The 25,967-nt window shown below is 55.3% G+C and overlaps 10 protein-coding genes across 10 annotated transcripts; 2 read left to right on the forward strand and 8 right to left on the reverse strand.

The window, feature by feature from the left end:
* Nucleotides 1–11: 11 nt before the first annotated feature.
* L969DRAFT_17405 (uncharacterized protein) lies at nucleotides 12–4,161 on the reverse strand (the record flags this gene model as incomplete). Its single annotated transcript, XM_014712266.1, has 4 exons — nucleotides 12–1,243; nucleotides 1,297–1,424; nucleotides 1,475–2,451; nucleotides 2,491–4,161. The coding sequence occupies 4 exons, from the start codon at nucleotides 4,159–4,161 to the stop codon at nucleotides 12–14; spliced, it is 4,008 nt and encodes a 1,335-aa protein (XP_014567752.1).
* A 152-nt stretch (nucleotides 4,162–4,313) lies between these two features.
* L969DRAFT_49611 (uncharacterized protein) lies at nucleotides 4,314–5,517 on the forward strand (the record flags this gene model as incomplete). Its single annotated transcript, XM_014712580.1, has 5 exons — nucleotides 4,314–4,389; nucleotides 4,426–4,757; nucleotides 4,808–4,964; nucleotides 5,016–5,182; nucleotides 5,230–5,517. The coding sequence occupies 5 exons, from the start codon at nucleotides 4,314–4,316 to the stop codon at nucleotides 5,515–5,517; spliced, it is 1,020 nt and encodes a 339-aa protein (XP_014568066.1).
* Nucleotides 5,518–5,552: 35 nt separating this feature from the next.
* L969DRAFT_74677 (uncharacterized protein) lies at nucleotides 5,553–9,628 on the reverse strand (the record flags this gene model as incomplete). The annotated part of the gene is made up of 4 exons (XM_014712581.1): nucleotides 8,739–9,628; nucleotides 8,016–8,690; nucleotides 6,166–7,966; nucleotides 5,553–6,119 (listed from the first exon to the last, which is right to left on the reverse strand). Exons 1-4 carry the CDS (start codon nucleotides 9,410–9,412, stop codon nucleotides 5,553–5,555), a joined length of 3,717 nt encoding a protein of 1,238 aa, XP_014568067.1. The 5' UTR covers nucleotides 9,413–9,628.
* A 1,035-nt stretch (nucleotides 9,629–10,663) lies between these two features.
* On the forward strand, nucleotides 10,664–12,513 carry L969DRAFT_94545 (uncharacterized protein; the record flags this gene model as incomplete). Its single annotated transcript, XM_014712582.1, has 2 exons — nucleotides 10,664–10,835; nucleotides 10,886–12,513. The coding sequence occupies 2 exons, from the start codon at nucleotides 10,664–10,666 to the stop codon at nucleotides 12,511–12,513; spliced, it is 1,800 nt and encodes a 599-aa protein (XP_014568068.1).
* A 77-nt stretch (nucleotides 12,514–12,590) lies between these two features.
* L969DRAFT_94546 (uncharacterized protein) lies at nucleotides 12,591–16,513 on the reverse strand (the record flags this gene model as incomplete). The annotated part of the gene is made up of 5 exons (XM_014712583.1): nucleotides 12,591–14,093; nucleotides 14,149–15,798; nucleotides 15,850–15,969; nucleotides 16,018–16,103; nucleotides 16,162–16,513. The coding sequence occupies 5 exons, from the start codon at nucleotides 16,511–16,513 to the stop codon at nucleotides 12,591–12,593; spliced, it is 3,711 nt and encodes a 1,236-aa protein (XP_014568069.1).
* Nucleotides 16,514–17,349: 836 nt separating this feature from the next.
* On the reverse strand, nucleotides 17,350–18,348 carry L969DRAFT_48638 (uncharacterized protein; the record flags this gene model as incomplete). Its single annotated transcript, XM_014712584.1, has 4 exons — nucleotides 17,350–17,451; nucleotides 17,560–17,660; nucleotides 17,916–18,105; nucleotides 18,157–18,348. The coding sequence occupies 4 exons, from the start codon at nucleotides 18,346–18,348 to the stop codon at nucleotides 17,350–17,352; spliced, it is 585 nt and encodes a 194-aa protein (XP_014568070.1).
* Nucleotides 18,349–18,584: 236 nt separating this feature from the next.
* Nucleotides 18,585–19,729, reverse strand: L969DRAFT_451567 (uncharacterized protein). Its single transcript, XM_014712585.1, has 2 exons — nucleotides 18,989–19,729; nucleotides 18,585–18,939 (listed from the first exon to the last, which is right to left on the reverse strand). Exons 1-2 carry the CDS (start codon nucleotides 19,440–19,442, stop codon nucleotides 18,821–18,823), a joined length of 573 nt encoding a protein of 190 aa, XP_014568071.1. The 5' UTR covers nucleotides 19,443–19,729; the 3' UTR covers nucleotides 18,585–18,820.
* Nucleotides 19,730–20,065: 336 nt separating this feature from the next.
* Nucleotides 20,066–21,431, reverse strand: L969DRAFT_99023 (uncharacterized protein; the record flags this gene model as incomplete). The annotated part of the gene is made up of 4 exons (XM_014712586.1): nucleotides 20,066–21,046; nucleotides 21,101–21,157; nucleotides 21,220–21,282; nucleotides 21,339–21,431. 4 exons carry the CDS (start codon nucleotides 21,429–21,431, stop codon nucleotides 20,066–20,068), a joined length of 1,194 nt encoding a protein of 397 aa, XP_014568072.1.
* Nucleotides 21,432–22,521: 1,090 nt separating this feature from the next.
* On the reverse strand, nucleotides 22,522–23,976 carry L969DRAFT_87452 (uncharacterized protein). Its single transcript, XM_014712587.1, has 3 exons — nucleotides 23,227–23,976; nucleotides 22,744–23,177; nucleotides 22,522–22,694 (listed from the first exon to the last, which is right to left on the reverse strand). Exons 1-3 carry the CDS (start codon nucleotides 23,942–23,944, stop codon nucleotides 22,590–22,592), a joined length of 1,257 nt encoding a protein of 418 aa, XP_014568073.1. The 5' UTR covers nucleotides 23,945–23,976; the 3' UTR covers nucleotides 22,522–22,589.
* Nucleotides 23,977–23,985: 9 nt separating this feature from the next.
* Nucleotides 23,986–25,938, reverse strand: L969DRAFT_87453 (glycosyltransferase family 31 protein). Its single transcript, XM_014712588.1, has 2 exons — nucleotides 24,918–25,938; nucleotides 23,986–24,868 (listed from the first exon to the last, which is right to left on the reverse strand). Exons 1-2 carry the CDS (start codon nucleotides 25,847–25,849, stop codon nucleotides 24,049–24,051), a joined length of 1,752 nt encoding a protein of 583 aa, XP_014568074.1. The 5' UTR covers nucleotides 25,850–25,938; the 3' UTR covers nucleotides 23,986–24,048.
* Between the last annotated feature and the right edge of the window lie 29 nt (nucleotides 25,939–25,967).

Raw genomic sequence — 25,967 nt, forward strand, 5'->3', positions numbered from 1 at the left:
GCATGTTGTATCTAGCAAGCAAAGGTGAATGTACTCTGTCCGATCTTTAGGCGCGCTGTCCTCGGCGCAGGCCATTCGAAAGTTGCCACTTGCCTTGCCTCGAGCTTACTTGCCGGACTGATCGGCTCTGGGATATTGAAGTCGAAGGACTTGTACGGTTCACTGATCGTGCTCGAATTTTGCCTCGAGGGCGTGCCGAAGCTGAACAGGCCCATGAGGCCGTACGCCATTTTCCACACGACTACCTTGCCTTCTAGCAGAGATGCAGATACGAGTCGATAGCCATCGGGCGAGAAGCTGCAAGCGGCCACCGCCCGACGATGATTCTCGAGTACGTGAAGGCGCGTCGCTGTCTTGAGATCGTAGACGATGACCGCACCTTCTGCAGATCCGACAGCAAGCCTCTGACCTTCGGGATAGAAATCGACGACCGCGTAGGCATCCACAATGTCGCTGAGCACAAGCGTAGCGGACTGTAGGAAATTGCCTCGCTTTGTGTTCGAGAACGGGTCGAGGCACTTGACGATGCCTTCGATCAGCCGCGGAATACTGCTCAGCAAGATCTCTGGCTCTCGTCTGACGATGAAAGCAATGAGTTGCATTGCTGCGTTCTGCGAGGTGATGTCGGAGGCCGAGCTTTTGAGATCATTCACAATTGTCGTTACGAACAGCGCCGTATTGAGCTGAGCAATACGCAGGATAGCTTGACGGGCAGCCTTCCGCATCTCGACCAATGCGGGATCCTTGCTGGCACTAGCGAGATGAACAAGAGCATGCACGATTGCTACTGCGTCAATATGAGCCTGCCAGAGCGTGAAACCTCTGATCGCCATTTCGACAGCCAAAGACTGTAGCAAAGGCGGTGTGGCATGGCGGAGCAGCATCGCGATCGCATGCGCAAGATTGCGCAGCGAGCCATTCGACACAACGCTGGCGTCGGCTACAGCCACAAGGCCGAGGACGAGGACAGAGCGAGGCAAATCAGAATGACGGACGGCCTCATCGAATTGCTCGCTGCTGATGTAGGGTATGTGCAGCGATGTCGTCAGGTCTATACGAGCAGCACGAGGAAGCGCAGCAATGTGAACATCCATCAGCAGCCGAGCAGCCTTATTGATAGCATCGTCTTGATCCAGCCAGTATTCTGCCAGGACCGAGAGAGATGGCGGCTTATAGTCTGCGCCGACAGAAGGGTGTAGCGTCATCGCGTGCTCACTGAGCACTTGCGACAACTCTGCCACATCTGCGATAGCTATCTAAGAACGGTGGACAGAGAGACCCTTGCTGAAAACTCACCAGATCGATCAATTACCAAGTAGCACAGAGTGCAAAAGCAAAGCTGAAGGTATGCGGTCATCTCGGCAGAGAGACACCAAATTCGTTTTCCTGTTCGTTCGAGCGTGCGCATTGACACAGCTCGTGTCCTGCATAAGCGTCAGGAAAGGTATCTGCTGAAAGGCTGAGGAACACATACCTGCAGCACATACTCGTGGCTGGCATTACCATACCAGGCATGAGCTTGATCAGGGCGCGTGCAACACGATCCGATACGGAGCGAAGATAAGTCTGGAGGATTTGGCGCAAGAGCCGAGTAGACCAAGCCTGAGATTGGCCTTGCTCATCCGCGAACCCGCGCAAGTTGACAGAGGCAGTGCCCAGGAAAGGATGGAGCATGAGAGCAGGGCGCTGATACGTTAGGCTACTGCTCGCGCGCCTTCTATCTCCCATCTGAAGCGAAGGCATGCCGTCCGATCCTTGCCATCTGAGATCCGATTCGACGCCATCTGCAAAACGGGCTGTGACGCCTTCGTCTGTAGCGACCAGGCCAATGCAAGGCAGGGCGCCTATGCGTTGGTCAAAGATGCATGTCGGCGGCTCGCACGTCCATGCAACGACCTGTCCAAGCATTGATCCAGCAATCACGACTTCTGATATGCCCTGTCGCTTTACGAGCAGCAACGCAGATGCGCCCGAACGGAGTGCCCTTGGAAACGTGATGCCAGCGTCTGGTCGAGCAATCGGACTGAGATGCACATCGCCATTGCTGTAGGTAGAACAAAGGCGCTCTCGTGATACGAGTACAGCATATGTGCATCTCAACCGGCGGATCTGTTGCGATGTGCGGCTCCATAGCTCTGTTTCTGAGGCAGTACTGGAGGTCCCGTCACTATTCCAGCTGACGAGGCGCAACTTCGCGCTTGCACGAGTCTTCTGCCACACCAGCAGGGCCAGGATACCGGGCATCAAGCCCTGACATACTGTTTGTGCACTGGACAGGATCGCCTCGGATGCTGGGATATAAGCATAGGTCTCGTCAGCGCGTCGTAGGAGCTTCGAGTAGCCTGCAACCTGCGCAGCTATGTTGCCGTCTTGGGAAGCGTCGAGTTGTCGTATCAGCTGGGCGCGGAAGGCACGAGCGGGTACCAGTTGACCATCATCCCAGCGACAGACCTATCGATGCGAGATTAGCTGCGGATCCGTACGTAATACAGTCCGACTCGCCTGAAACCCGTCCTTGTGAGCTATAATGAGCTCATCCTGGCTCGCCTTCAGCATAGTGATGGCAGGTACGACGCTTGCGATGGTCAAATCGACAGGAGGTGGATTCGCAAGCCTGAGTACGGAATGCTCGTCGGCATATAACCAGTACATCAACAGCTGGTGATTCTGTGTAGCACAGATGAGACGGTACGAGCCAGATACAGTCAAGATCAGTGGTGCGCAGACAAGGTCTTGCTGTATTTCCAAAGCGGTGTCAGATTTCGATGAGCGCAAATTGATCAGAGGCAGCTTTGAGCGCGATTCGGCGTGGTGAGCGACAAGCACAGGATTGCCAACAATGTTGATGATCTGGAATCCTGTCCAATGCCGACTAGGTGATTCCGCGTCTGCTGTTTCGAGCTCGAAACGGCTGATGCAGCGCCCGTCTAGCAGTGATAAGAGGTATACATCGCCCGCGCGTGTCATGCACACGATGCTTCTGTCTCGCATTGCCTCTGTCTCGTAGCCCGAAGCCGTATGACTAGCTGCGCCTTCGATGATCTCTACTTGTACAATGGCAGGTGAACGTCTCCGATCGCTCGCAAGAGAGATTTCTATGACAGGCTCGAGTGAAAGTGGCAATGGCACCTCAAAGGAAGCGATAGCATCTGACAGGATGGCTGAACGGGAAGCTGAATACCGACGGTGAGCTCCACTGGGCCTCTCGAGCAAGGTCTGCTGAGTCGCTTCGCCTTGTACGACTTCTTGAATCCATTCTTGCTCATCGTCATGTTCAGAGTGTGGAGAACAAGGCCCTTCTGGCCTCGCGCTCAGGAGACTTGCATTCGATGTTGTACGCTCGATCGCAGAAGAGTCAGTCTCCTCGCGACTACGCGTGCATGCGAGTGTAACGGGCGATACATCGCTCGAGGCAGCGATCGCAGGTAATTGGCTGGCTCGCCTCTTGTCGGCCGAGTCATGTCCATGCACCGTGCTCACTTCGTGACCTGACACTGAGACTGTGGCGCTCGCTTTGCGATTGTGACGGGCCGAGATAGGCACCTTCCTCGCATGACCAAGAGGCGGCGATTTCTTGCTCGATGGCGACGATAGATGATCCTCTTCGGCCGACTCCGCGAGCAGAGCAGACCATCCAGCACCAGACACGGGTCTCTGTCTACGTTTCTGCGAGGGCGAGGCTGTCGCGCTGCTTGTCCGGCGCGGCTGCTGTTGCTGCTGCGAGTAAGCATAACCAGCAAAGATCCAAAGCGATCCATTCTCGCAGCCTAACACGGCGCGTGTCTCGCCATAGTGAGCCTCATCACGGTCATCAGGGTTCGTTGGACTGCCTGTCGGTCGACCACTGAGGCCCATGACGCAATCCATGGACAGCACACGAGATGAGAGTTGTTCGAGCCAAGTCGGTCTATCGAGCGTTGAGCCGTCATGCTGATCGAGGAGGCCATCGAATCCAGTGAGGACTGATGGCAATGCATCTGCGAGAGGTGAATCCGGCTCGAAGGGACCGAAGCTATCGTCCTCAACGTCCTCATCCTCTGAAGTGTCCGAATTCTCGGGCTCGGTCTTGCGAGGAGCTAACGGCGGTAGTCTGGGTTGCAGCAGAGTCTGAAGAGGCAGATCGACCAGCAGAGGCTCTCGAGTGCGCAACAAGCTGGTCATAGCTCATCACGGGCTCTGTACGGCGTCGTAGGAGCTCGCCGGCAGTTGGACGTTGATCGCCTCCGCGTCAATCTCAGGCGAGTCGGCCTGCCTCTTGTCCCTCTCCTGCTGGCTCCTACCGATGCAATAATGTCGCCAGACAAGATCATAGCATGAAAGCAGGCATCCTCGTCATCGGACCTCCCGGCGCAGGCAAGACAACGTTCTGCAATGGGGCACAGCAGGCGAGTGGAGCACCAGGGTAATGTCAGCAAGGAGACTGAGGCTCTTTACAGTTCCTTGAAGGGATGCAGAGGCCAGTTTCGATCGTCAATCTCGATCCTGCAGAGATGTCGCCGTCCTACGAGCCTGCATTCTCCATCTCCGAGCTCATCACGCTCAAAGAGGTCATGGACACTTTCGGCCTTGGACCCAATGGCGGCTTGCTCTATGCCATGGAGTACCTCGAGAAGAACTTTGATTGGCTAGAAGAAAGCCTGGCCAAGCTCGGCAAGGATCCTTTCGTCGTGTTCGATCTGCCCGGTCAGGTCGAGCTCAGTACAGACCATCAATCGCTCAAGCATCTCACTTTGAAGCTTCAAAAGCTTGGCTTTCAAGTGGGTCTGTCTGCATTCTGAGCACCGGCAAAGGTTGACACACTTCACAGCTTGGCGTCGTCAGCATGGCCGACTCTTACCACATCACCGACGCCTCGAAATATGTCGCACTACTGCTGCTGTCGCTCAAGATGATGGTTCAGATGGAGCTGCCGACGATCAACGTCCTGAGCAAAATCGATCTCGTCTCAAAGTACGACAAGCTGCGTACGTCGGCTTCACTATTCGAACCTCGCAATCACGCTGACGAGCATACAGCGTTCAATCTTGAGTTTTATACCGATATGCAGGACCTATCCTTTCTAGAGACAGAGCTCAATAAGGACCCTCGAGCTGCACGCTTTGCTAAGCTCAATCATGCCGTCTGCGAGCTCATAGAGGACTACTCCTTTGCTCACACCGGCTTTGAGACCTTGTGCGTCGAGGTACCCGCCTTTCTGGATTTCGCGTGCAAGACTGATATGCTCCTCAGGACAAAGCGTCAATGGCAGCACTTTTTCAAGCGATCGATCGCGCAATAGGCTACATTCCGCCGGGCGTACATGCACACGACCGTCTAGCCGGACAGGAGCCGGAAGATCTTCGTCTGACGGTGCAGCCGGCAATTACAAGCAACGTGGGCGACGTGCAAGAGCGATACGTCGACTTTCCAGAGCTCCACAGAGCGCACGAGCTTCAAGCCTGGCAAGCCGAGGGCGACGCTGCTATCGATCGAGCCAATGAGGCAGAGCGTAGCAACAGGATCATTCGAGCCGAATGATCAGTTTGGGGGTTACCAAAGGAAAGAATATGTGATCAGCCGTTGCTCGCCTCTGCCGCCTCGAGCCACTGCAGGATTTGCTGACTGGAGCCCGCCAGCAAGGATCGCACAGTCGCCTTCAATCGCAAGTTACGATCAGCGGTGACCAGCGCGACTACGACCGGATCCGTTGGAGACGCAGATGCCAGACCGATGCCATGCTTTGACTGCCATATTGCTGCTTGCAGAATGACGTCGTCAATGCTTCGAATTTGTTCGCCTTGCGCGTCCGAGGAGAAATCGATCGCCTCCCAGCGAATATTGAGATCATTGAGATAATTGCCGCGACTCGTCTGTAGCTTGATGCAGTCGGGGTGGTCTGACAATGCGGCCCGGAGCGCGTCAAGTGCCTTGTTTGCGCTCGCGCCAGCCTCGCTTGTTTCTTTGGCTAGACCATCGAGCTCCGTAACGACCATGAGAGGAATGATGACAATCCATTTGCCACTGGGAAGCAGCCGATCGAGAAGTTGCAGATCGGTCATCAAGATGTTGGTGTCAAACACAAAGATCGTTTGATTCGCTAGGATTGCAGTGGAGCCGGCCTTGCGAGGCGCCTTGCCATTCTACGGCTGCAGTCAGTATGACCAAGGAGAGCACACGGGTACATACGGTATGTCCAGCCTGCTCGCGCTCGAGTGAAGCGCTCCTCTTGTCGTATGCAGCGCGCTGCCTGGCCTGCGCCCACGTGCTTGCTCTGTCGGCCAAAATTGTTTGAAGCGAGAACTTGTGCTGGTGATCGAGCGCTGCGTTGAAGCTGAGCCCAGGCACTGTCTTCGCCAGCCAGACTGCCATGAGAGCAATGCGCTGCCAACGACCTCGGGCGAGATCCTGGCTGTGCGTCAATTGTTCAGATTCGACTTGCCCGCTGGGCAGGATCAGCTCGCTAGTCGGTGCAAAGGGATCGCTGGCCAGATAGTCAATTTCTGACTCTGGTCCTTTCGCTTGAGCAGGATGCGACGCCTCAGCATCCTCGCCGTTCGTATGAGCAGATCTGGTGCGCCAGAAGCCGCGCGCGAATCGTTCACGACCGATCCAATCTGTGCCACGGAGACACCAGTCCTCGTCATTGGCAGTGCCGCTGATGCGATGAGGCGGATCAGCACGGACTGCGATCTGACTTGGAATCTGACAGAAGAGATTGACGAGGCTTTTCCAAGGCACGTAGCGCTCGAGTAGGCGGAGAGCCCCTGCTTTGGAGGAGATATGATGCAAGAAAGCAAGATGAATCGTGATGTAGGGACAGACAGCCGGATGACTATTGTCGGGTCGGTAGAGATGAGTAATTACATGCTCGAGTAGCTCATAAGCCAGCTGAGCCGCCAAGGTAAAGACAACGGGCGAGCTGTACTCGTCAGCAGATTGGTTGCCGACGGTACGATGCTCGACGCTGCTGTCCTCGGCAGCTTTGCTCGATTTGATCATGATGGCTGAAGGCTTGTTGTCGTTTGTGACTGCTTGCGCCTCCTTACCCATCGCTGCTTTCAAAGCGCTCTCATCTGCGCCAAATTGTAGCAGTGCGGTCACCGTAATGATGCCCATCATGCTCCATCGAGCGTCTGCCAGCGTAGCCTTCTTTCGGATGCGTTGGCCAGCTTTGATAGTAATGAATGTCACACGCAACGCCTCGCGAAAGCGAGCGAGCACGTCATCGTAGTCGTCCAGGTCCACCTTGGTGAAGAGCATGCCTTGTAGATGTACAAAGAGCTCGCCAGCCGTCGCGCCGGCTTGTGCGCGTTGCTTCTGAGCTTCGGAACTGAAGAGGGTCAGCATCGACTCGCGGGCCGGCCAGAAAGGCTCGCTAGCGGTCAAGCTGCGACAGTAGTGATACAATGCACGCATGCTGTCGTCTTTGCTGAGTAGGGCGAGATGATGGTGCAATCGACCTCGATTAGGTGTCTCGGCTACGCCACGAGCATACCAATCTCGTGCGACATCGCGCCAAGTGCCCTGCTCCTCAACTTCCCAGTCTCCCAAAGCCGCGTCGCCGATCGACGCTGCGGCAGGACTCTTATGCTCTTCCGTCGATGATTCATCTTCGGGGCTGCTTTCGCGAGCGGGTAACTCGCTCGTTGCTTCGGACGCGCCTAGACCTGCTATAGCCATGCGATAGCGAGCGAGATCGCCAAGCTGCTCGAGCCAACTGCTGCGAAAGACAGCGAGCGCTTGCTCTTCCAGAAGATTTGTATAGAAAGTATAGGCAAAGTAGATGAATTCGGTAAGATGCTCGAGCACATTGCTGTCGTCGTTCTTCGAGTGAGGCAGAGCAGATCGCATTCTTTCCAGGAGCGCGTGAAAGGCCGTTTGCCAAAGTCGGGTAGCGATATTGTACTTTTGCGGCAGACTCTGCAGGGAAGCCGGCATGCGCGGATCGAGCGCCATCTGCAGAAAATTGAGATGCGCTTCTGCGAGCCTGTTGCACGACATCAGTGATACGAAGCGATGGTCTCGGCCTCACTTACTCTCTGTGGGGCATAGTGAGGCGTATCCAATAAGCATCATCAGTCTCGACGCGCATGAGCCTCTTTTTCGGATGCCGGCCGTTCTGCTGATCTGCGTTCGGGTCAACGTTCTCCGCTTGACACTTCTTCTCGAGATCGACAACGACGCGATAAGCCTTCTTGAGCGAATCGAGCGCATTGCCGTTGCTATTGCCAGACTTGCCAGAATCGTTCGTGCGAGCGGGCAAGGGGGATCGCTCATCTAGGCGACTGACGGCGGCGAATCTCACCGGATCGTCTCGCCTGGGATCAAAGAGCGACTGTCTCTGGCTTGGATTGGTCTGACCGGGCTTGCGCTCATTGGAGCGTGCATCTTGTACTCGGCGAGGGGTATCGTGAGAGGATGTTCGTGAGGCAGAATCGTCCCGCTTGATTGCGGTCCCACGTGAGGCAGGTCGAGGAGAAGTACCTTGGCGAGATTCATGGTCTTGTGTGGATGCGCGTGCAGAGGTGCCTGCTGTCTCTGGATCGAAGAGCGTCGGCTGATCTTGCGTGACGAGGGAGCGGGAGAACTCTGGATCGATCGCTCGCGACTGGCCGCCAATGTGCAATGCGCGCAAAGGTTTGGACAGTTCTGCATCGTTTGCTCGGACGCTCTTCTGTCTGTCGCGCTTGTTGTGGCTTGTTTGCTTGGATCTGTATTGCACTGTCAGAGCTGCAGCGTTTGATGACAGATGAACCTACTTTGATTGCTTTCGTTGTGCGGCCACGACCCGGTCGGCGAAATTTGTAGTCTGTGCGGGACCAGGCTTATCTGCAGACTGACTCGTACTGGCTTTGACTTTGCGTGTGGCTGACGGAGGGCCCTGTCGCGCTTGGGCCGCGCTGGGATCGTAGTAATTGAAGTCCTTGTTGCGATCTCTGGCGTCCTCGCGTATTCGGGCTTCTTGCTCTGCATCTGCTTCCTTTGCTGCCTCGCGAGCTTTGCGTCGACTGGTCCGACTGAGCTTCGTGCCTGTGCTTGTACCACTGTTGGAGCTACCGGAGGCCGAGGGCACTAGTACAGGTGGAGCGATAGTGAAAGTTGGCTGAGGCAGCGGTACGAAAGGTGCCGAATGGACAGATAGCTTGCTCTGAGTGAGCAAGATTGCCGGCTTGGGCGGACTTGCGAGCGCACTCTGACTCGTCGCGCCTGGCAAGGCAGTCGCTGGCGCAGGCGTCCCTACTGGTAAGCTCTGAGGCGATAGGGCAGCAGGACGGGGGAGCCGGATCCGCTGAGGAGGCGAGGTAGGCGCTTTCTTGCTCAACAGAGGATCCTCGCCAAATGACCAGGAAAGCGTCGTCGCTGGCGCACGGCTAGTCTTGCTTGCCGGTGAGGGCGACAGGTCCTTTTCGTCCTGCTCGGCGAGGATGACCATGTCGATCTGCTATTGGCAGGCTGAAGCTGAAAAGCCTCAGCTATCACTTGGACATGAGGAGTCTCGTGTCTGACGAGCTTGGGCGCTCAAGTCATCTGGCGTCAGGAGTAGCTGTAGACCAGCGGTACACTGACTCTCGTGCCTTGCGTGTCCTTGACTAGCATGCTTCAGCCCAACCGAAGCAGTTCAATCTCGCTTGCAACCTTAGCGCGTTGCCTCGCCGCAGCCGGCAGCCTCACCTCGAAAAATCGGCTCCGCAGTGCGCCTTGCGGGCGATCTCTCACGTGAAAGCGCCAAATCCTGCATGTCCAGATGTACCCGGTCGTTCACTAGCGAATGTCAGTGCCCACATACAAGCACATTGACAGTTGCGCCCGGCGGGGTCTCTTGCCCTTGGCTCATTGCGGGCTATAGTCACAACATTCTTTCGGTACCTGGGCTTCGAGACTGCAACGTTGAACGGCATCCGTTCCCATCGACAGACAGAAACACTCATGACGGCGCGCGTAGTCCAACGTCCGGCACGCGCGACATGGCCGCATTCGTGTTTCCGGCGCATCGAAAGGCTGTATCCTGCTTCGAGCTAAGGAGGTAGCTTGTCGGGCCATCAAGTATCGATGGGTTTCAGCACGCCACGGTGAGAGCGCGCTCGTCGACGCACAGACGCTTCACCAGATCCGCCCGCTTTGACGCTAGCGCATTCGCTCGAGTCGAGCACGCGCATTTTGAGTAGCAATCTCGATCTTTTGCTCCAAGCTGTCCGTGTTAGACCAAATTATGACACGCCACACGCCCGCTTCTTGCCTCTGCAGGCCCTGTGGACATCATAGGCCGAGCTGCAATCTGAGCCCAGCCTGAGGAGATACATACCACTCAAGCTGCACCATGTCTACAAGCCACACATCGAGTCCGTCAAATCTCAGCAAGTGTGCCGTCTCGATGATTGACTCGGCTCAACAAGTCTAAAGGAGTCTTGCTTCTCGGAGAATGTCAGTCAGTTGATCAAGTATTGCTGACGATCTGCTCATGCGTGCATGAATACCTCACATCACATGGCAAAGATTGTATGGCTTATGACGAACTCCTGCATTGTCTTGTCATAGACATGCGGGTGATCATGAGGACGCGAGAGGCCTAGAGGGCTTGACGTGTGATGATCTCGTGATCGCGTTGATGATCATCGCGTCCAAACCTTAGCTTGAGCGCTGAACCTGGTCTGCGGCGATCGGCTGACGCTGCTCTGTCCTGGCCATGGCCTGCTGGCCGCCAGGCAAGCGCATCCTGCATCGTCTACGGCGCAGGTTGGCGGCAGGTGAAGCGACCAGCCTGCCTTCAGCTCAGACGAATGATGAGCTGCCAAATGGAGCCAACAGAGTACGGGTACTGCAGGAAGGCTTTATCAAGATCCGACTGGTCACCTGGAGTGCGTGCCCTTACCAAGGTATACACCCATCCACGCTGACAGATGTGTAGATATGCATGAATCCTTGCCGTCTGGTGATCTGACGGATCTACTCGGCGTGCCAAACTTCAACGCCGATAGTGAGTCGACTGTCCCCTCCTCCGCCAGCTCGACGATTGCACCTAGCGAGCTGCCCAAAGTGTCCCAGTCTGAGCCACCGAGCTTCTCGCTCACAGACGGTCATCCTTATCATCTCATCGTCGTCGGCGCAGAAGAATCACCGCCTGCATCACAGCGTCGACTGAACAGCGTCAGCGAGTGGCGACAGCCAAGCTGGACCCAGATACTCGTCTCTCACCTCACTCGTCACGAGAGCAGACGTATGTCGACAAATAGCGCAAGCAACAGCGTTAGACGTGACGACGATTACGTGTTGGTTCGCAAAGAGCGCTTGCTCGGAATCTATATTGCCGTCTTTGTCCTCAGAGCATACGCACATCTCGTCGAGGGGTCAGACTCCGATACGATTACGCTGGGCAAGTTTGGCGGTAGACTGCCCAATAAGGGCGCTTGCGCAGTCTCGCTCAAACTAGCGGGCATCAGACTCGTCTTTGTCAATGCTCATCTTGCCGCGCACACCGAGCACGTCAAGGAGCGTCTGCGAGATATCGCCAAGCTTCGAGCAGGCCTGAAACCTGACATGCTCCTGCCAGAAAAATCGAGCAGACCGAAAGACGTCCTTTCCTCATTTGACGTGGCTTTCTTATCGGGCGATCTCAACTTTCGTCTCGAGCTCACACGTACGCACGCCGATGGGCTCATGGCCATGCAAAGCTACGAACAGGCATTGACTTTTGATCAGCTCAACCGTGCGATGAAGCGGAGGGCAACGCCTTTGCTAGGACTGCGAGAGCATCCCATCGACTTTCCGCCGTCTTACAAATGGGACCTTCTCAAGCTCGAGCACAGTCGGGCGCGCAGAAAGGCGCACAGTCTCACAGGGGTTCAACACGAGCCAGAGCACCATGTTCAGTCTGCAGTCGACAATGTCCATCTCTCGCCGCGGGCGGCGATCCTTCGTCAGAATTCGACGCCGCCGATCATCGGTGCTCGGCCTGCATCCGCTGCTCTACCGGGTGCAACGCCGCCCGAAACACGACCGGAGCTGCCGCGCAGACCTAAATCCACAGGCGATCTCGTGACTGACAATCCTCGCCTAGCACCTGAAGTTAAACAACAGGCCTGCTTTGACTCGTCAGATAAGCAGCGTGTGCAGTCGTGGACAGATCGGATACTCTATAGATCGATGATGACACGTCAGCCTTTCTCGCCTTCCACAAAGCTGCGTTTGAGCACTTTGCTCGCTTTCAAATCAAGCACGCCTACTTTTCAAGCCGATCGCCAGCCTCGTCGAGCTCACAGTATCGATGCGCCGTCAATCGTCCCAGACCCAGAGAAGTACGAGCCCGCTGAGCCAATTGCTCGTAGCAGGGCACGAACAAATAGTTTGCCAGGAGGCTGGTGGCGAGAGATTGCACGTCACCGCGGCGGCTCTACGTCTCTGCCACCCAAGCAAGCCGCGCAGTCGTTGCGCGGCACGTTGACCTGCATAAATTACACGACCCTCAGCGACCTAATGAAGCTAGAAGCTCTGTCCGATCATCATCCGGTCATACTCTCGACAGCCTTGCATCTCTGATGCATGTACTTTCTCGCAGATAGAAATCCAGGTCATCTTGCTTGTTGTCGCATACCAAGTGCATCGTGTTACAAAGGCTAGGCAACATCGATACTGAGCGAGATGCCCATCGCAGCAAGCTCTGCACAGAGATAGCGAAATACGAAAGGCACAGCGATGAGGTCCATCTGTCCCCTGCGCTCGACTACTTTGCCTTTGCCGATCGCAGTCACGCGGTGCTGGACGAGCGGCAATTTAGGCTGCTCGTCAAGCCAAGCGTTCTTCTGCTTGATCTCTTCTGCGCGACAAACGCGGCAATATTGTCCATTCGGACCGGATTCGTGCAGGTCGCCGGACAATCCGACTTCCGTTCCGTACGATTGATCATCATACCCAAGTGAGATCAAGCTACCACACGTCCGGCAGACCCATGCAGTCGAATAGTCTGAGCAGTTCATCAGACGATCTTGAAGCAAGAATGATGTGCCATGGGCGAGTAAGGCATCGCGCTCCATCTCTCCGAATCGGATGCCACCGCCTTTCTTTCGACCTTTGACCGGCTGACGCGTGACCTTGTCAACGGGACCGGTAGTCCGCACTTGGTACTTGTCGCTGACCATGTGACGCAGGCGTTGGTAATAGACCATACCGAGGTAGATGTCCGCCTTGAACTCTTCGCCGGTGATGCCAGAATACATGGGCTCGTTGCCGTGGTAATTGTAGCCGGCTGCCTTGAGCTGCTCGCCGAAATACGCTTGAGGCGTGTCATCTTCGGAATAGCAGAACGGAGTAGCGTCCTGCGCAAAACCATGCAATGCACCGGCTTTGCCAGCAAGACTCTCAATGAGCATGCCGATAGTCATCCGACTGGGGAAAGCGTGAGGATTGATGATAACGTCTGGCTGCATTCCAGATTCGCTGAATGGCAAGTCGATCGCAGGGAAGCGCTGGGAGCAGACGCCTTTCTGGCCATGTCGAGAAGAGAACTTGTCGCCGATTTCTGGCCGACGAACGATACGAAGCATAAGATGTAGCTTGATGAGCTTGCCCTCATTCGAGGCTATATTGCCAGCGATGAGCCTGACAGTGTCAATGTAAGCTTCTTCGTCACTCTCATACTTGTCGTAGTGCGTTCGCTTTGTGGTTGTATTGTAATACGCGGCGTAGATGTCGCCCCGCCTGACAAGCATGCCGGGATGAGGTATGCCTCGACCATCGAGACGTTGTCGCGCTGTATGCGAAGCCGGCACATCCGCACCAAAGCCGAAGATCAGGTTCTGCCCTCGATTTGGCGCGCTACCCTCTGCGCCCTTGGCAGACGCAAGCTCTAGGGTGTGCGACTTGTAGACCGAGCCATGGCCAAAGCCACGCTCGTAGGCTGACTTGTTGATGATCATTGCATCTTCCATGTCGTAGCCAGTGTATGAAATGACAGCCACGACTGCATTGAAGCCGTTAGGATAGCCGTCGAAGCCGTAGGTGTCATGCAGCGCCGGCCTGACGATCGGTGTCTGGCCAGTCTGAATGCGATACAGCTTATTGTCCGTTCTGTGCGTTAAAGCGGTCGAGGGCGTGCCCATCGTCTGCTTGCCCATCTGACACTGAAATATAGGGTAGTATGAGCAATTGCGCAGCAGACTCAGCCGGCCGCCTGACCTGGTACATATTACGCGGACTCTGATTGTAGTCTGAGAAAGGCGTCAGATTCGCAAGGACAGAGAGCACATTGGTCGCAGCGAACTCGACATGGCTATGTACGCCAGCTTCTATTTCATCCGCCGTGCAGGCAATATTGAGATAGACTTGCTCAAAGGGACCGATATGCTCTTCCTGTCCGTTCGCAAGCAGTCGCACTGGTCGCATCATGCGTGCTCGGGTCGAGAAGAGAAATAGACCAGGATACTGTCCGCCGGACGAGGGAGGTACGAGGCCAACTTCGAGGTCGCGAGGCACTTTGTGTCGTCCTTCAGTCTTGAATCGGCGCAATGCGATCGCTATCCTCTCGCACGTATCTGGCGTTGCCCAACCAATGATGCGGCCGTCTAATTGGACGCACACATTGGTCTTTCCACTGATACGACGCTCGAAAGGCTGAGTCATTCCCATGCTAGACAGCAAGCCGGCCAGATGGTCTGTCTTGGCTGCAGAAGACACGAGCAGACATTTGTGAGCAAAGTGGTTGAGTAGGCCACAAGGGCTTCCATCGGGCGTATGAACAGGGCACAAGAAGCCCCAGGCTTCTGGCAAGAGCTTTCGCACGGTTGTCGTCTTTAGCTCGGCAAAGAAAGCGCCTCTGTGCACACATCTAAAGTGACTGATGAATCGTAAGAAATTGAGCTTCTCCGCGACGATGGTAAAGCCGCTCGCTTGCTGGAGATCGAGTCCCGAGCTGCTGACGAGATTGCCGGTAGCTAGGAATGTCGAGATTTTTGTACCAATGTTGGGCGAAACTTTGGCGAAGATCGACCTGACCCATTTGGTGTCCTCAAAGGTTGCGCCAACGGCTTGTCTCCGCATGTCGATGCGGAATTGGGTCGCGATCGCATCGAGGTACTCGGACAGCTTTTCTTTGATGATGGTAGCATACAAGAAGCCAGGCATCAGTATCTCTTGATGCTGGGGCGAATCTGGGTTATCTGCGCAGCAATCGCCAGCGACCAGGGCGTAAAGCTTTCTGACCATGAAAAGTAGCATCCGAAACTTGTCTGCTGGCTCGTCGAGATGAACGAGCACAATCCTTTCGAGGAGGAAACGACCAACGCGTTCATTCGACCAGTCCTCTGGACAGCCGAGTACGATTCGGAAGGACTTGCCAAGATACGCTCTGCATTGTCGTCCACTTCGTAGACCATAGTCTTTGAATGTTCGCAGCAGGAGCTCTGCTCGATCGGAGTAGTATGTATTCGCAAAGTCGTTTTGCATGATGCCAGCATAGATGTTCTTATCGGAGGCTTCATCGTCGAGGAGCGCTTTCAAGATCATCATGAGCGGAATCATGTATTCGTTCTTGCGCCAACTGAAGCGCAAGTGCAGGCAGCCGTTCTTGAGATAGTGCAGCGTAGACGTAAGACCCGATTGATCTGGTCGGACTGATCGTATCTGTACGCCATAGGCTGTGTAGAGCTTGCCTCTATTGCCAAATGAAGGTCGGTTCAGCGCAATGACGTGGTTTCGCCGAGGGACAATGAGAAACCGAATGATCTTCTCATTGCCGTTGATGATGAAATAGCCGCCGAGTTCCTCTGCTTCTTCGCGGTGCTTGACGAGCGCGGCGGGCGCCATACCCTTGAGATGGCAACGCTCCGACTGGGCTTTGTGTGAGCCATGCGCCGCCCAGGAAGCAATCTACAAACGTACTCTGACCATGATGGGCAACATGCCAAGCTTCTTCAGCTCCGAGTGCACTGGCTCGCCGTTGACAGCCCAAATCAGCTTGCAACTCATTTCGCCAGCGTAAGTCTCCATGCGCTCTCGTGCCTATACACCGGGTCAGCTCAAGACGAAAGCGATATAGTGACTGTGTACGTCTGCAGGGTAGTAGCGCGGATTGTCCTGCATGAATGAGGACTGTGGCTGCATAGGACTCGCAACGGTGAAGCCAGAGATGGACACTGTGTCGCGGTGAGCAGCACATCAGATTGTGACAGCAGATCAAGCAGCATAACGGACAGTCTAGACGATTGCCCAGCAGAGGATGGTAGCCTCTGTCGACTGCTTTGCCCTTGTCACGTCTGTCGCCATCAAAAATCGTCTTTGTTGCAACGTCTGCGACGGCCATGTCGAGCAAGCTGACGCCCCCAAGATCGGGCGAGATGAAGAGCTCGTTGAAAGATTCGATATGAGGCGCAACGAGCTTGTGAGCCTCTGGGATTGCCGACGAGGAGCCCGAGGGGTTCCTGAACGCATCCTGGATCTTTGTCGTGTTGAAGGACGTGGACGGCAGCGCTCCTTCTTGCATGAAGTCATCCTTCTCTCGCGGCTTGCGTGACGCCTTCTTGAGCGCCTTGCCTGCGTCCACCATCTTGCCGCAAAGCCCGTTCAGGCAAAATGTGAGATGTCAAAAGACGACGAACTGTCAAAAAAAGTTGATCGCGACTTGCCGACGCCAACTTGCCTGGCAGCATCGCATGCCTCTCACGGCTTTGTCTTACACTCATTGCCGCTCATCTTCTCTCGGTAACAGAATCAATGGCCAACGCGTGCCACCCGCTCGCAGTCTCGTAGATCTTCAGCAGCTGATTGATGCCGCATCTTTGTAAAGACTTAGGCACCGGCGTCAGGCCTCAGGACACGTAGATACAACGCCAGCAGCCCTTCATACAGTCGTTGCTTGATCGAGGGTGCAGGTACGCTCCCCTTGGCCAGGTCTTCGATCGCGTCGAGTCGATTGTCCGAGCCAACAGGAAATGATCGATGCTCAACACGCATAGTGTGCCCCGTGCAGCCTGCGTTGCATTCGATCAAGCTTCTGATATGCTTGTCGAAGACGGCAGCAACACCTCACGGGCACATAAGCTCGCAGTTCAGCACATGCGATCTTACATAGGCCGTGCTGCGCTGTGATGGTATTCGAGGCAATTCAAGCGAGGAAGAGAGTTGTGGGCAAAGTGGGACGCATAATTATAACGTGAAAATGCATTACAACTAGGATACAGAGGTACTCATACATACAAGTGTCGTGATCCAAGCCCAGACAAGTGATCATACAAACACAAGCTATGAAACCCTAATGCCCGAAGGCATTCTCTCGCAGAGCGTAGCGCAGCAAGCGCCATGAACAAGAACTTCAGGGGAGACATACCGAGTAAACAGTGAGCGAGGCTGTGAGAGCATGCATGCGCTGCCTTTGGGCTGAGCTTAGGCGATCTTGAAAGGTGACGATTGACAGCGTGTTGACAGGGCGCGAGTGAGGTTCAAGCCTGCCAGCCCCAGCGCAGAGAGCCACTCTGCACTGGCAGACTGGACTGACAGGCACAGTATAGTGTGCGCGGTGTGGTATACAGGACGCACCAGCGCCCTGAGGTACCGCGCACGAGTGAGGTGGGTCTGAAGGCACAGCCGACAGACCCGAATGACGAGCGCCAAGCCGGATGATGGCTCGCGCAGAGTAGCTTGGTTGCCTTGCCTGGTAGTGGGCAAGGCATAGTGGTCGACCAGATTGTGGCCGACTGCAGACCGGTGAGGCGAAGGTGCCTATCAAAGGACCCGAGCTGACATAATGTCGTCAGCTCGAGTGGGTTGGTGGCAGACTGCAGGAGCGATTGCAGCCTGCGAGTGTGCCGAATGAGGCAGACGCTGCGCCAAGTCGAGGCAACCTGGCGCTCGCGTTGGCCGTCTTGCCGTAAGGCGGCAATGACGGCCGGTGCAAGTCGCGTAATTGTGCGACGAATCAAGAGCAGAGCGTTGATGCTTGCTCGGGTGACAGCTGATGCGGCCCGCGAGAGCGAGACCGCCAGTCGAGACGGTTTGGTCCGAGGTCGCCATATGTGACGACGCGGACGAGTTCGGATTGAGCCAGCCAATGTGCTGGCTGACTAAAGATGAGGTGACGCCGAGCAGATGACGCTCTGGCGTCGTTGCCGACCTAGTGAGGTCGAGATTTCGGGAGGAATCCTGCAGGAGACGAGATCAGTAAAGGCAAAGACTGAGAGCAATGCAGCTTACCCTCCCGCAAGCTGGGAACGATTGATGTGATGGGCTCGAGTTTGCACGCTCGTGCCGCCTGTTGTTTGCGCCTGATGATGTCGATGTCGCAAAGTGTCTGGCCTGATGCTCGGAAGTGATGACGACCTTTGCTGCCCTCGCGGTACTGTGCTTGGATAGACAAGTGTCGATCTCCGTCCCATGGTTCTCCATCAGAGGATAGAGCAAGTCCTTCGAGCGAGCAGAGGCAGATCTTATAGCGGGCAAGGTTCTTACCGGGACTTATGCGATACTTCCACGAGGTATGAACGAGGCTGAGAGTAAGAAGTCGAGGAGTGTCCAAGACCCAGACCCGGCCGAAGCCGACGGGATTGACAGTATAACTGCAACGATGGAATAGTCAGCATCTTTGATATGTGTGAGAAGAGCGATTGACTTATCTAGCATAACGCGTTGAGCTGCAGTAGACTCGCGGAAGGGGGAAAGGGGAGGAGATATCTGCGCTCTCACTCTTGCAACTTGACGTCTTGGCGCGGTGTGGAAGTATCGCTGCCCGAGCCTGCTGCCTTATGATCAATGCCAATGCTGCCGTCTGAACCTGTCCAAACGCATCAGGACGGCCTGCGGGAGGGAGACCTAGCAAGCCATCGCAGCGAGCGGTGCGACTTGGCAAAGGCCGATTCGGTTAATCGAGCATGACTGAATGAGCGACACGGTTGAGCGACATCTCGAGACTGCGGAGATTGGGCGGCGGCACGAGCGAGCGGTAGTGAGCCAAAGAAATATGCCGCGAGCTAAGATCAACTGAGCAAGGCTGTCAGCTTAGCTACGCAGAGATCATCGTGTAACGTACCAAGGAGTAGCTCGTGCAAAGCTTGATGGAAGCCGTCACAATGGCAAAGTATGCGCCAGGATCTTGGGCGGGACAGATATATACTCTGATTTCGATCGACCCGCTGAAGGCTGACACGAGGCTCGTGAAGAGCAGTCGGCATTGTGTATAGCTCGGGCGCGATAGGTAACGATCTCTGCTGTGCGCTTGCTGCAATACGGATGCGGCAGGCCCGAGGGGCTATTGCAGAGTGACCAGGCTGATAGAGGTGCCATTCCTCCCTTGTGCGACAGCGCGAAGCAGTATAGTGACTAGGAGCAGGAGAGCAGTGAGGTCGCGAGACCGGCTCGAGCGACATTGTGGTGCTGCTTTTATTGACTTGAGCGTATAATGGCGGCAGGCAAGTAATGGTGCCGATGACGCAAAAGCGAAGATTGCATATGTCAGGCTGGCAGATTGTGTCGCTTTGCCGCATTGCGTGCAAGCTGACAGATTGCTGGTGGCAAGTATGTGTGCCGGAAATATGTAAGCTGAGCAAGCGAGAGTTGTATAGGCTAGCAGGCCAGGTTGGCGTGCTTTGATGTTGAACGATGCGTATGGGCAGACATCGCGCAGTTGACAAAGTGTGCGCAATTACTGACTTTGTCAGATCGGGAGATTTTTTTGCAAGATATGCGAACTTGAGGACGAAGTGGCCTCGAGTATGATGAGTTTGCTTTGGCTTGTCTGGGGTCACTTATAGGTTGTATATATGAATGATTTTTTGTGACTTTTGGTTCTTGGCTACAGACAAGATGATGATGACAAAGCTACAACCCAGACTCTCCAGGAGTACCGGGGGAACGCCCAAGATGGCTGCATAGCAGAATCAGCTTCAAGAAAAGCGGTGAGTGCGCAAGCGAACCTAGTCTCGGACGCTCAAAAGAAAAATGAAAGATTGCGAACTTCCTCGCGCCGAAGACGATCCAGCTATGTCGACAATAGCGTTGGGCATCGCCTTGCTGCCAGTCATCGCCAGACAGTCGCCAGACGCATGCTTCCCAACACATCCTGCTCCTGTTCGACCCGTTAGTCTACCCCGTCGGTCACGCACCCTGCTTAAGGCAGGATGCTCTTGCTTCTCGGCAGAACGTCGTCGTCCTCCTCCTCCTCCTGGGGATTGTCGAGATCGAATCTTCGCCAGGACTCTTCCCAGGCAAGGAGGAACAGGTCGAGCGCTTCAGACATCGAGAGTTCTCTGCCTTGGGCGCTGCGATCGTATACGACGATTTCTGCAAGGGCGAAGTCAGCAAGGGAGGGTAGATGTCCAGAGAGGCACTGACTCTTGCTTTGCTTTGCTCTGCGCTTGCGGCGAGAAGTCGCCGAGGGAATTGACATGTCTTGCAAATCCGCCCGATGTCCGTCGTCTTCGTCTTGCAGGGTCGTCAGGCTCGCCTCGTCGTTGATCTGTGCGCCATGATCGACGCGCAGACCTAAGCTGTCGTAGATACTCGATAGGATCATCGAGCGCCAATAAGGCTGGAAGGAGAGACAGCCCGCCAGGAAGGCGGCGACGAGACAGCAGAGCAAGGTCTGCAGATGCGGAGCAGAGCGTGACGACAGGCTAGCAGAAGGTGCCGGAGTAATCTCAACAGCCAGCAACTGCTTTGAAGCCACTGCGAGGCCTTGTGGCCAGATGGACGCTCTGAGAATGACCATGACATGCCAGCTGATAGTAAGGATGATGCGGCATGGCAGTCTGGCGAACTCGACTAGCGTGGTGACGAAGAGACGGATGAGCCCGCGAGCCATTTGACGAGATGCCATAGAGGGAGAGGCTTGGTCTGTCGTAGGCTTGCTGGCGCCTGTATAATGCACGGCGGTGACCTTGGGGGCAGAGGTCGGTGTAGGCAAGCTTGGCAGGTGCATGGCAGGTGCAGGTGGAGGTGAAGGGGCAACATCGATGTCGACAGAGCTGCGGTGCACAGTCCCGAGATGGCCGAATAATACGGCATCATGGAGTTGCGAGACTGGCAGGGCAGAGTGAAGATCTTGTAGGCTGTGATGATCGATGGCGGGCACGAGCGAGGCCAACGGGCGCTGTGCGAGCAGACATGAGACAAGGCATGGACGATGATAGAGCGATCAACTTACAAGTGCAAGACATGTCAGCGTGTCGAATGAAGGTGTGGTGGCGTGATCAAGAATGATCTAGCAGCAGGACACGAGTCAGCAAGGGTAAACATGGGCAGTGTAGGAAACGGTAGACTGACAGGAGCAGACGACCAGCCAGATCGTGCGGGAATGAGCCGAGCGACAATGACCGACTTGACAGACTGCGTTGCGACGAGATGAGCCTCTGAGGGTCATGGGAAGGGTAGGCTGGACTCACGATAGACTCTACCAAGCCGGATGTCGAAACGTACTCGAAGCAAGACAGCGTGCAAGAGCACGCAAGGACGAGAAGAGCGAGCAGAGCGATCATGATGACCGTCGTACTCTCTCAGAGCACGCTAAGCACACAGGTGCGACGCAGTACTCTCTCCAAATCCGACGCTTTACTCTCGAGAGCAAGCCGAACGGACCAACGAGGAAATTCGCACCACCGCGACTTTTGTAGTCGCGCCTCACGTGACTGACGGACAAGCCAGGACGAGCGAGTGATCTTGCGTTTGGGTCCGCGAGTGTTTGCAGATGCAGAGCGAGGGTGGCTGAAAGCTTTGAGCAGCAAAGTGCTGACGTAGACGACTTGAAGGTCAAACTCCTCCGACTGTGCGTAGCCTCCCGGGCAGCACCGCGATACTCGAACGCCAGGATTGTGCTGACGACGAGCAACGCAGACCCCGCTTTCCCTCTCGCAGTGCTCCTGACGGTGCTTGCTCGTATGCAACAAGGCTGAGAGCTGTAACGAACGTTACTGACAGGCTTTATGTTGGCTTCAGGAGTTTCACTAGCTCCTCCGCGAGGCTTGTCCAGCCCGCTCCGCACTACACGATCTCTGTCTGCTGATCAGATGCTTCTTGATGCTGCCGTCATCACCGATGCATCGCTTCTTGCCCGTATTTGCTTGGATCTCGGCGCGTGACAGAAGAAAGCTCATGGCCTTGCACTTTGCATGCACTCCGTGCACCTGCGATCCCGCGGACGCAAACACGCTAACGTTCCACACTGATCGAGCATGCAAGCTCAACACTCCTTGACTGCCTCCTTCCTCTGCGCATGACGCGGTTTTACCGCTGATCTGTCAATACCGCTATGACGCATGCTGTCCGCGCCGAACAATGCCTTCGATACTCGATGGACGCGCTATCGGTCATCGCTGATCGTTCTACGACTTCACGCCTGTTTCCAACCGAAAGTCCAGAAAATCGTCCATCAGGCAGTGCTAGCCGGACCGTGCGCAAACCTCAGTCAGGGCTGACTCATCAAGAACCGTTTATGGCCACAGATTGTTTTCATTCGATACGGTGACCGTAGACGAAGCATATGGAGGGATAGCTAGGGAGGGAAACGTAGATTAGAGCACCGCAAAACGGGTCACACTTCGTCGGATGAAGAAGATCGGCAACCTCTGCTTGTCGCGTCAAACGAAATGCCTCGCGTGCCCTATGCAAATGAAAATGAACAACAAGAACTGCGGCAGCTATGCACCTTGACCGGTCACTGCCCTTCGTAGCTCGAACAAGATGATGTCTGCCCAGATATAATTCGCATAGCCTCTGTAATGCATCGTGTCGGCTATATGATCCTGCGAGTGGCATGAGCATATCCAAGGGGATGTCTCTCGTCAGATTTACCTCTTGCCCGAGCAGGAGAGGACCCCAGTTGTCATCCCTCAGCCTGCCTTTGAGCACGTGTGGGATTGTGTCGTTTGTATTGAGATCGTGGACGACTTTCTTGCCAACTGCGCCAAATGCTGCGACGCGATTGGTGGGCGTGTCGTGTCGCTGCTGGACCTGATGCAAGTGCCTGAATAAGATAGGCACGCTACGGTCGGGAAAAGCTTGAGCCACTGCCAGCAAGAGACGTCTCAGGCCGCTGTCGTACCAGTCAATATAGGACAGAGGCAGGTTCTCGGCGTGTGTTCGTCGCGTGGCATCCAGAGTGTCTTCCAAACGGGACTTGTGGAGCAGATCCCAGTAGCCAGTGCTGAACTCGATCAGATCGATGGGTCTACCAATGTTGGCAAGTAGCGGCAAGAACACCTCATTCAGTTTGTCTTCTGTCACCACTGAGCAAGATCGTGAGACGACTTCCACGGCATAGCCGATCAGGCTCACTGGGCGGATAGTAATGGCGGTCACGGAAGAACGAGCCGACATCTTGATCCTTGAACTCTTGGAACGATGCTACACCGAACATGTGTAGATTGACGAGCGTGAGATTGAACGACTGCACATGACAGACATAAGGTCTGCTCGCGCTCAGATCCTCATTCTCATTCGGTGGCTCGTTGCTGGAAGTGTACGCTGGCGGCGACAGCGGATGGGACGGAACGATGAGCTCGACCTTGCCCATTCGACCAAAGAACCTGCAAAAGTCGATGAGATGAAACCGTTCGTGACTATCGCCAAAGAGCGCAACAGTACGGTCATGCAGCCACGGTAGCGTACTCCCGCTCACGCTGCTCTGACCTGTAGTGACTGCCAGATCAGATGCAGCAACTGCTTCGTCCAGCAGTCGACTGCGAGGGCAGCTAGTCTCGTTTATGGGCGCATAGTAATTCTGAGCAGGCGTGTCGGCCGAGATGTGGACGACGCCATATTCTGCATAGGGATTGCAGCTATCCGATGTCGTGTGCTGTGTCCAGAAGTGCTTGATGTTCTCGGGAGAGACCCTTTCATGGTTGGCTAGCAGCAGACTCGCTACCCCGACGAGTCCGACTAATGTCACGACTCTGGTTTTGCTAGCAAGGCTGGGAAGAGAGGCGAGCCTGAGTGGAAGGGCCGGGACAGCGCCGCTGACCGTGGTATACTGCTGCGATTCTCGACTATACATCTTCGATTGTTATCGGACGAAAGAGGCTGCCCGCGTTAATTCCCATTAATTGACACGCGGGACTGCAACGATACAACAACCAAAATAGACGATAATGCGACGGTTCAGGCTTCGTGATGGATGAGTACGGTAATCGTGGAGTTGTCCCGTGCGGTATACTCGAGTAGAGTAGAGGATGGAGCGACAATGCTCGCGAGGGACAGGTAAAAAGTTTCCTTTGTATTGTCCTCTGCTGCTTCGTCCAGACCTTCTGCAATGGCAGGTCGGGTTGGACCGACGAAGCGAACTTCATTGACGGTAGCTTCCATCGAGGCAAGATCCGTTCGGGGGATAGCGCGCGAATAGCGAGTGATCGAGTGGCCAGGCACCCAGAGCTGTCTGCCTTGGTCAAAAACATGCCGTTTGAACAAGTTCTGACCGCCGAGTCGCTGGGCAGCCAAGACGATGTTCTGCATGGCAGTCCTGCGCGAGATGAATTTCGGAAACGGCTTGATGTACGTCTTTGACAGGAAATGATGGAGCGTGAGAAAGCGTCTGCCAGACTGGAAGAAGCCATCGCCATTGCCTGTGTAGTCGCACTGATGCAAGCCGATCTGGAAGGTGAACAGGCCTGCCATATCTTCGACCTGGTGCGAACCTTTGTAGGGCTTGATGCCTTCTGCCTGGCTCGCGCAGAGCTCGAGGAACACGTCGCCTCCTCCGTATTCATCTTGCGAAAGCTTATCGAGGCAGTCGGCATGGGTTGACTGCATCGCATCCAGCATAGCTGCAGTGAGGATCATGCTCGCACCGCCGTACGCAAATGAGCCTTCTTCCTCCCTCCGCTTCTTGGTGTCAGACATGGAGCCAATGAAGTAGGGCAGCGAAGGGTCGTAATTGCTCAGCATGCGCCTATAATCTCGCATATCGACAAAGAGAGTGTCACTGCAGGACCAGTCAGCCCGAGGCTACTTCAACATCGGCAGCAACTTGCTCGTCTGCCATGATGACATAGTTTGGCGATCGGCCGGTGAGATTTCTGTGATACTCCTGTGCTACTAATGGTACCATTGCATAGTCTTTGCGCGCGTCTCGGTGCGTCGTGTAGGTTATTTTGCAGTCGACCCTGTTTTCGTTGACCTGCGTGAGGAAGTCGTCAATCTGCTCTTGAGATACGTCTGGTATGTTTGTGCCTGGCTCGCTCTTGCTGATTCCTCTGATCAGGATGGTGCAGCTTGAGCCAGGATTGGCGGCTAGCAATGTGTGCCAATTAGGCAGCCAGTCGTCTGTGCTGTCGAATCTGGCCGAAAAGGCGAAAGCAATGTCGCTCGGCGCGGGCGTGTCTGCAGGAAAGCGACGACTCGAGATCATCGGGAGCGAGTGAATGCCAGTGCTCGCGATTGTATCGTTGAGCCAGGTAACATCGCGACTGGCTGGCTCGAGGTAATCTTCGAGGTGTGCACTATAGTCTGCGTTGATCTCAACCTCGTACGACAGATCTCGCGTATAGCGAGGTGCGCGAGCTTGCGTGACGACGATGACGACGAGAGCGACAAGGCCGGCTGCCAGAACAAGCATGAACAAAGCTGCCACCGCCAGCCTTCGCTCGTATTTGCGGATCCAGTGAACAGTCTTGGGCGCCGACTCATCGTACCAGTCCTCGCTGGCTGACCTGGCCTGTAGCAGGAACTGCTTCTCCTCATCTGCCTGAATGCATATCGGACTCGGCTTTTCAGGTGACCGGATGGGCTCTTCGCTCGTCACAGACAGCAGAAGTGGCGAGTGTGGCAGCCGGACCATGTTGCCTGATTCCGAAAGAAGCTCGTCTTCGTACGTACGACAGCCCTCGAGACTGCGACGGATACTTGACCGTCGCCTCGTGTGAAGAGAGGCTGAGGAGCGCCTTGCCATGCTTGCCAGAGCCATGGGTTCCAGGCACGTCCAGCCAGTCGGTGCAAGACGAGCCGGCAGAGCAGAAACACTTCGACATAATTAAATTTGTGTGATGATGAGCCAGCCCATTGGCCTTTCTCGGCCGTGCACG

The sequence above is a fragment of the Mixia osmundae genome, assembly GCF_000708205.1.
Source record: "Mixia osmundae IAM 14324 unplaced genomic scaffold scaffold_5, whole genome shotgun sequence".
Lineage (NCBI taxonomy): Eukaryota > Fungi > Basidiomycota > Mixiomycetes > Mixiales > Mixiaceae > Mixia > Mixia osmundae.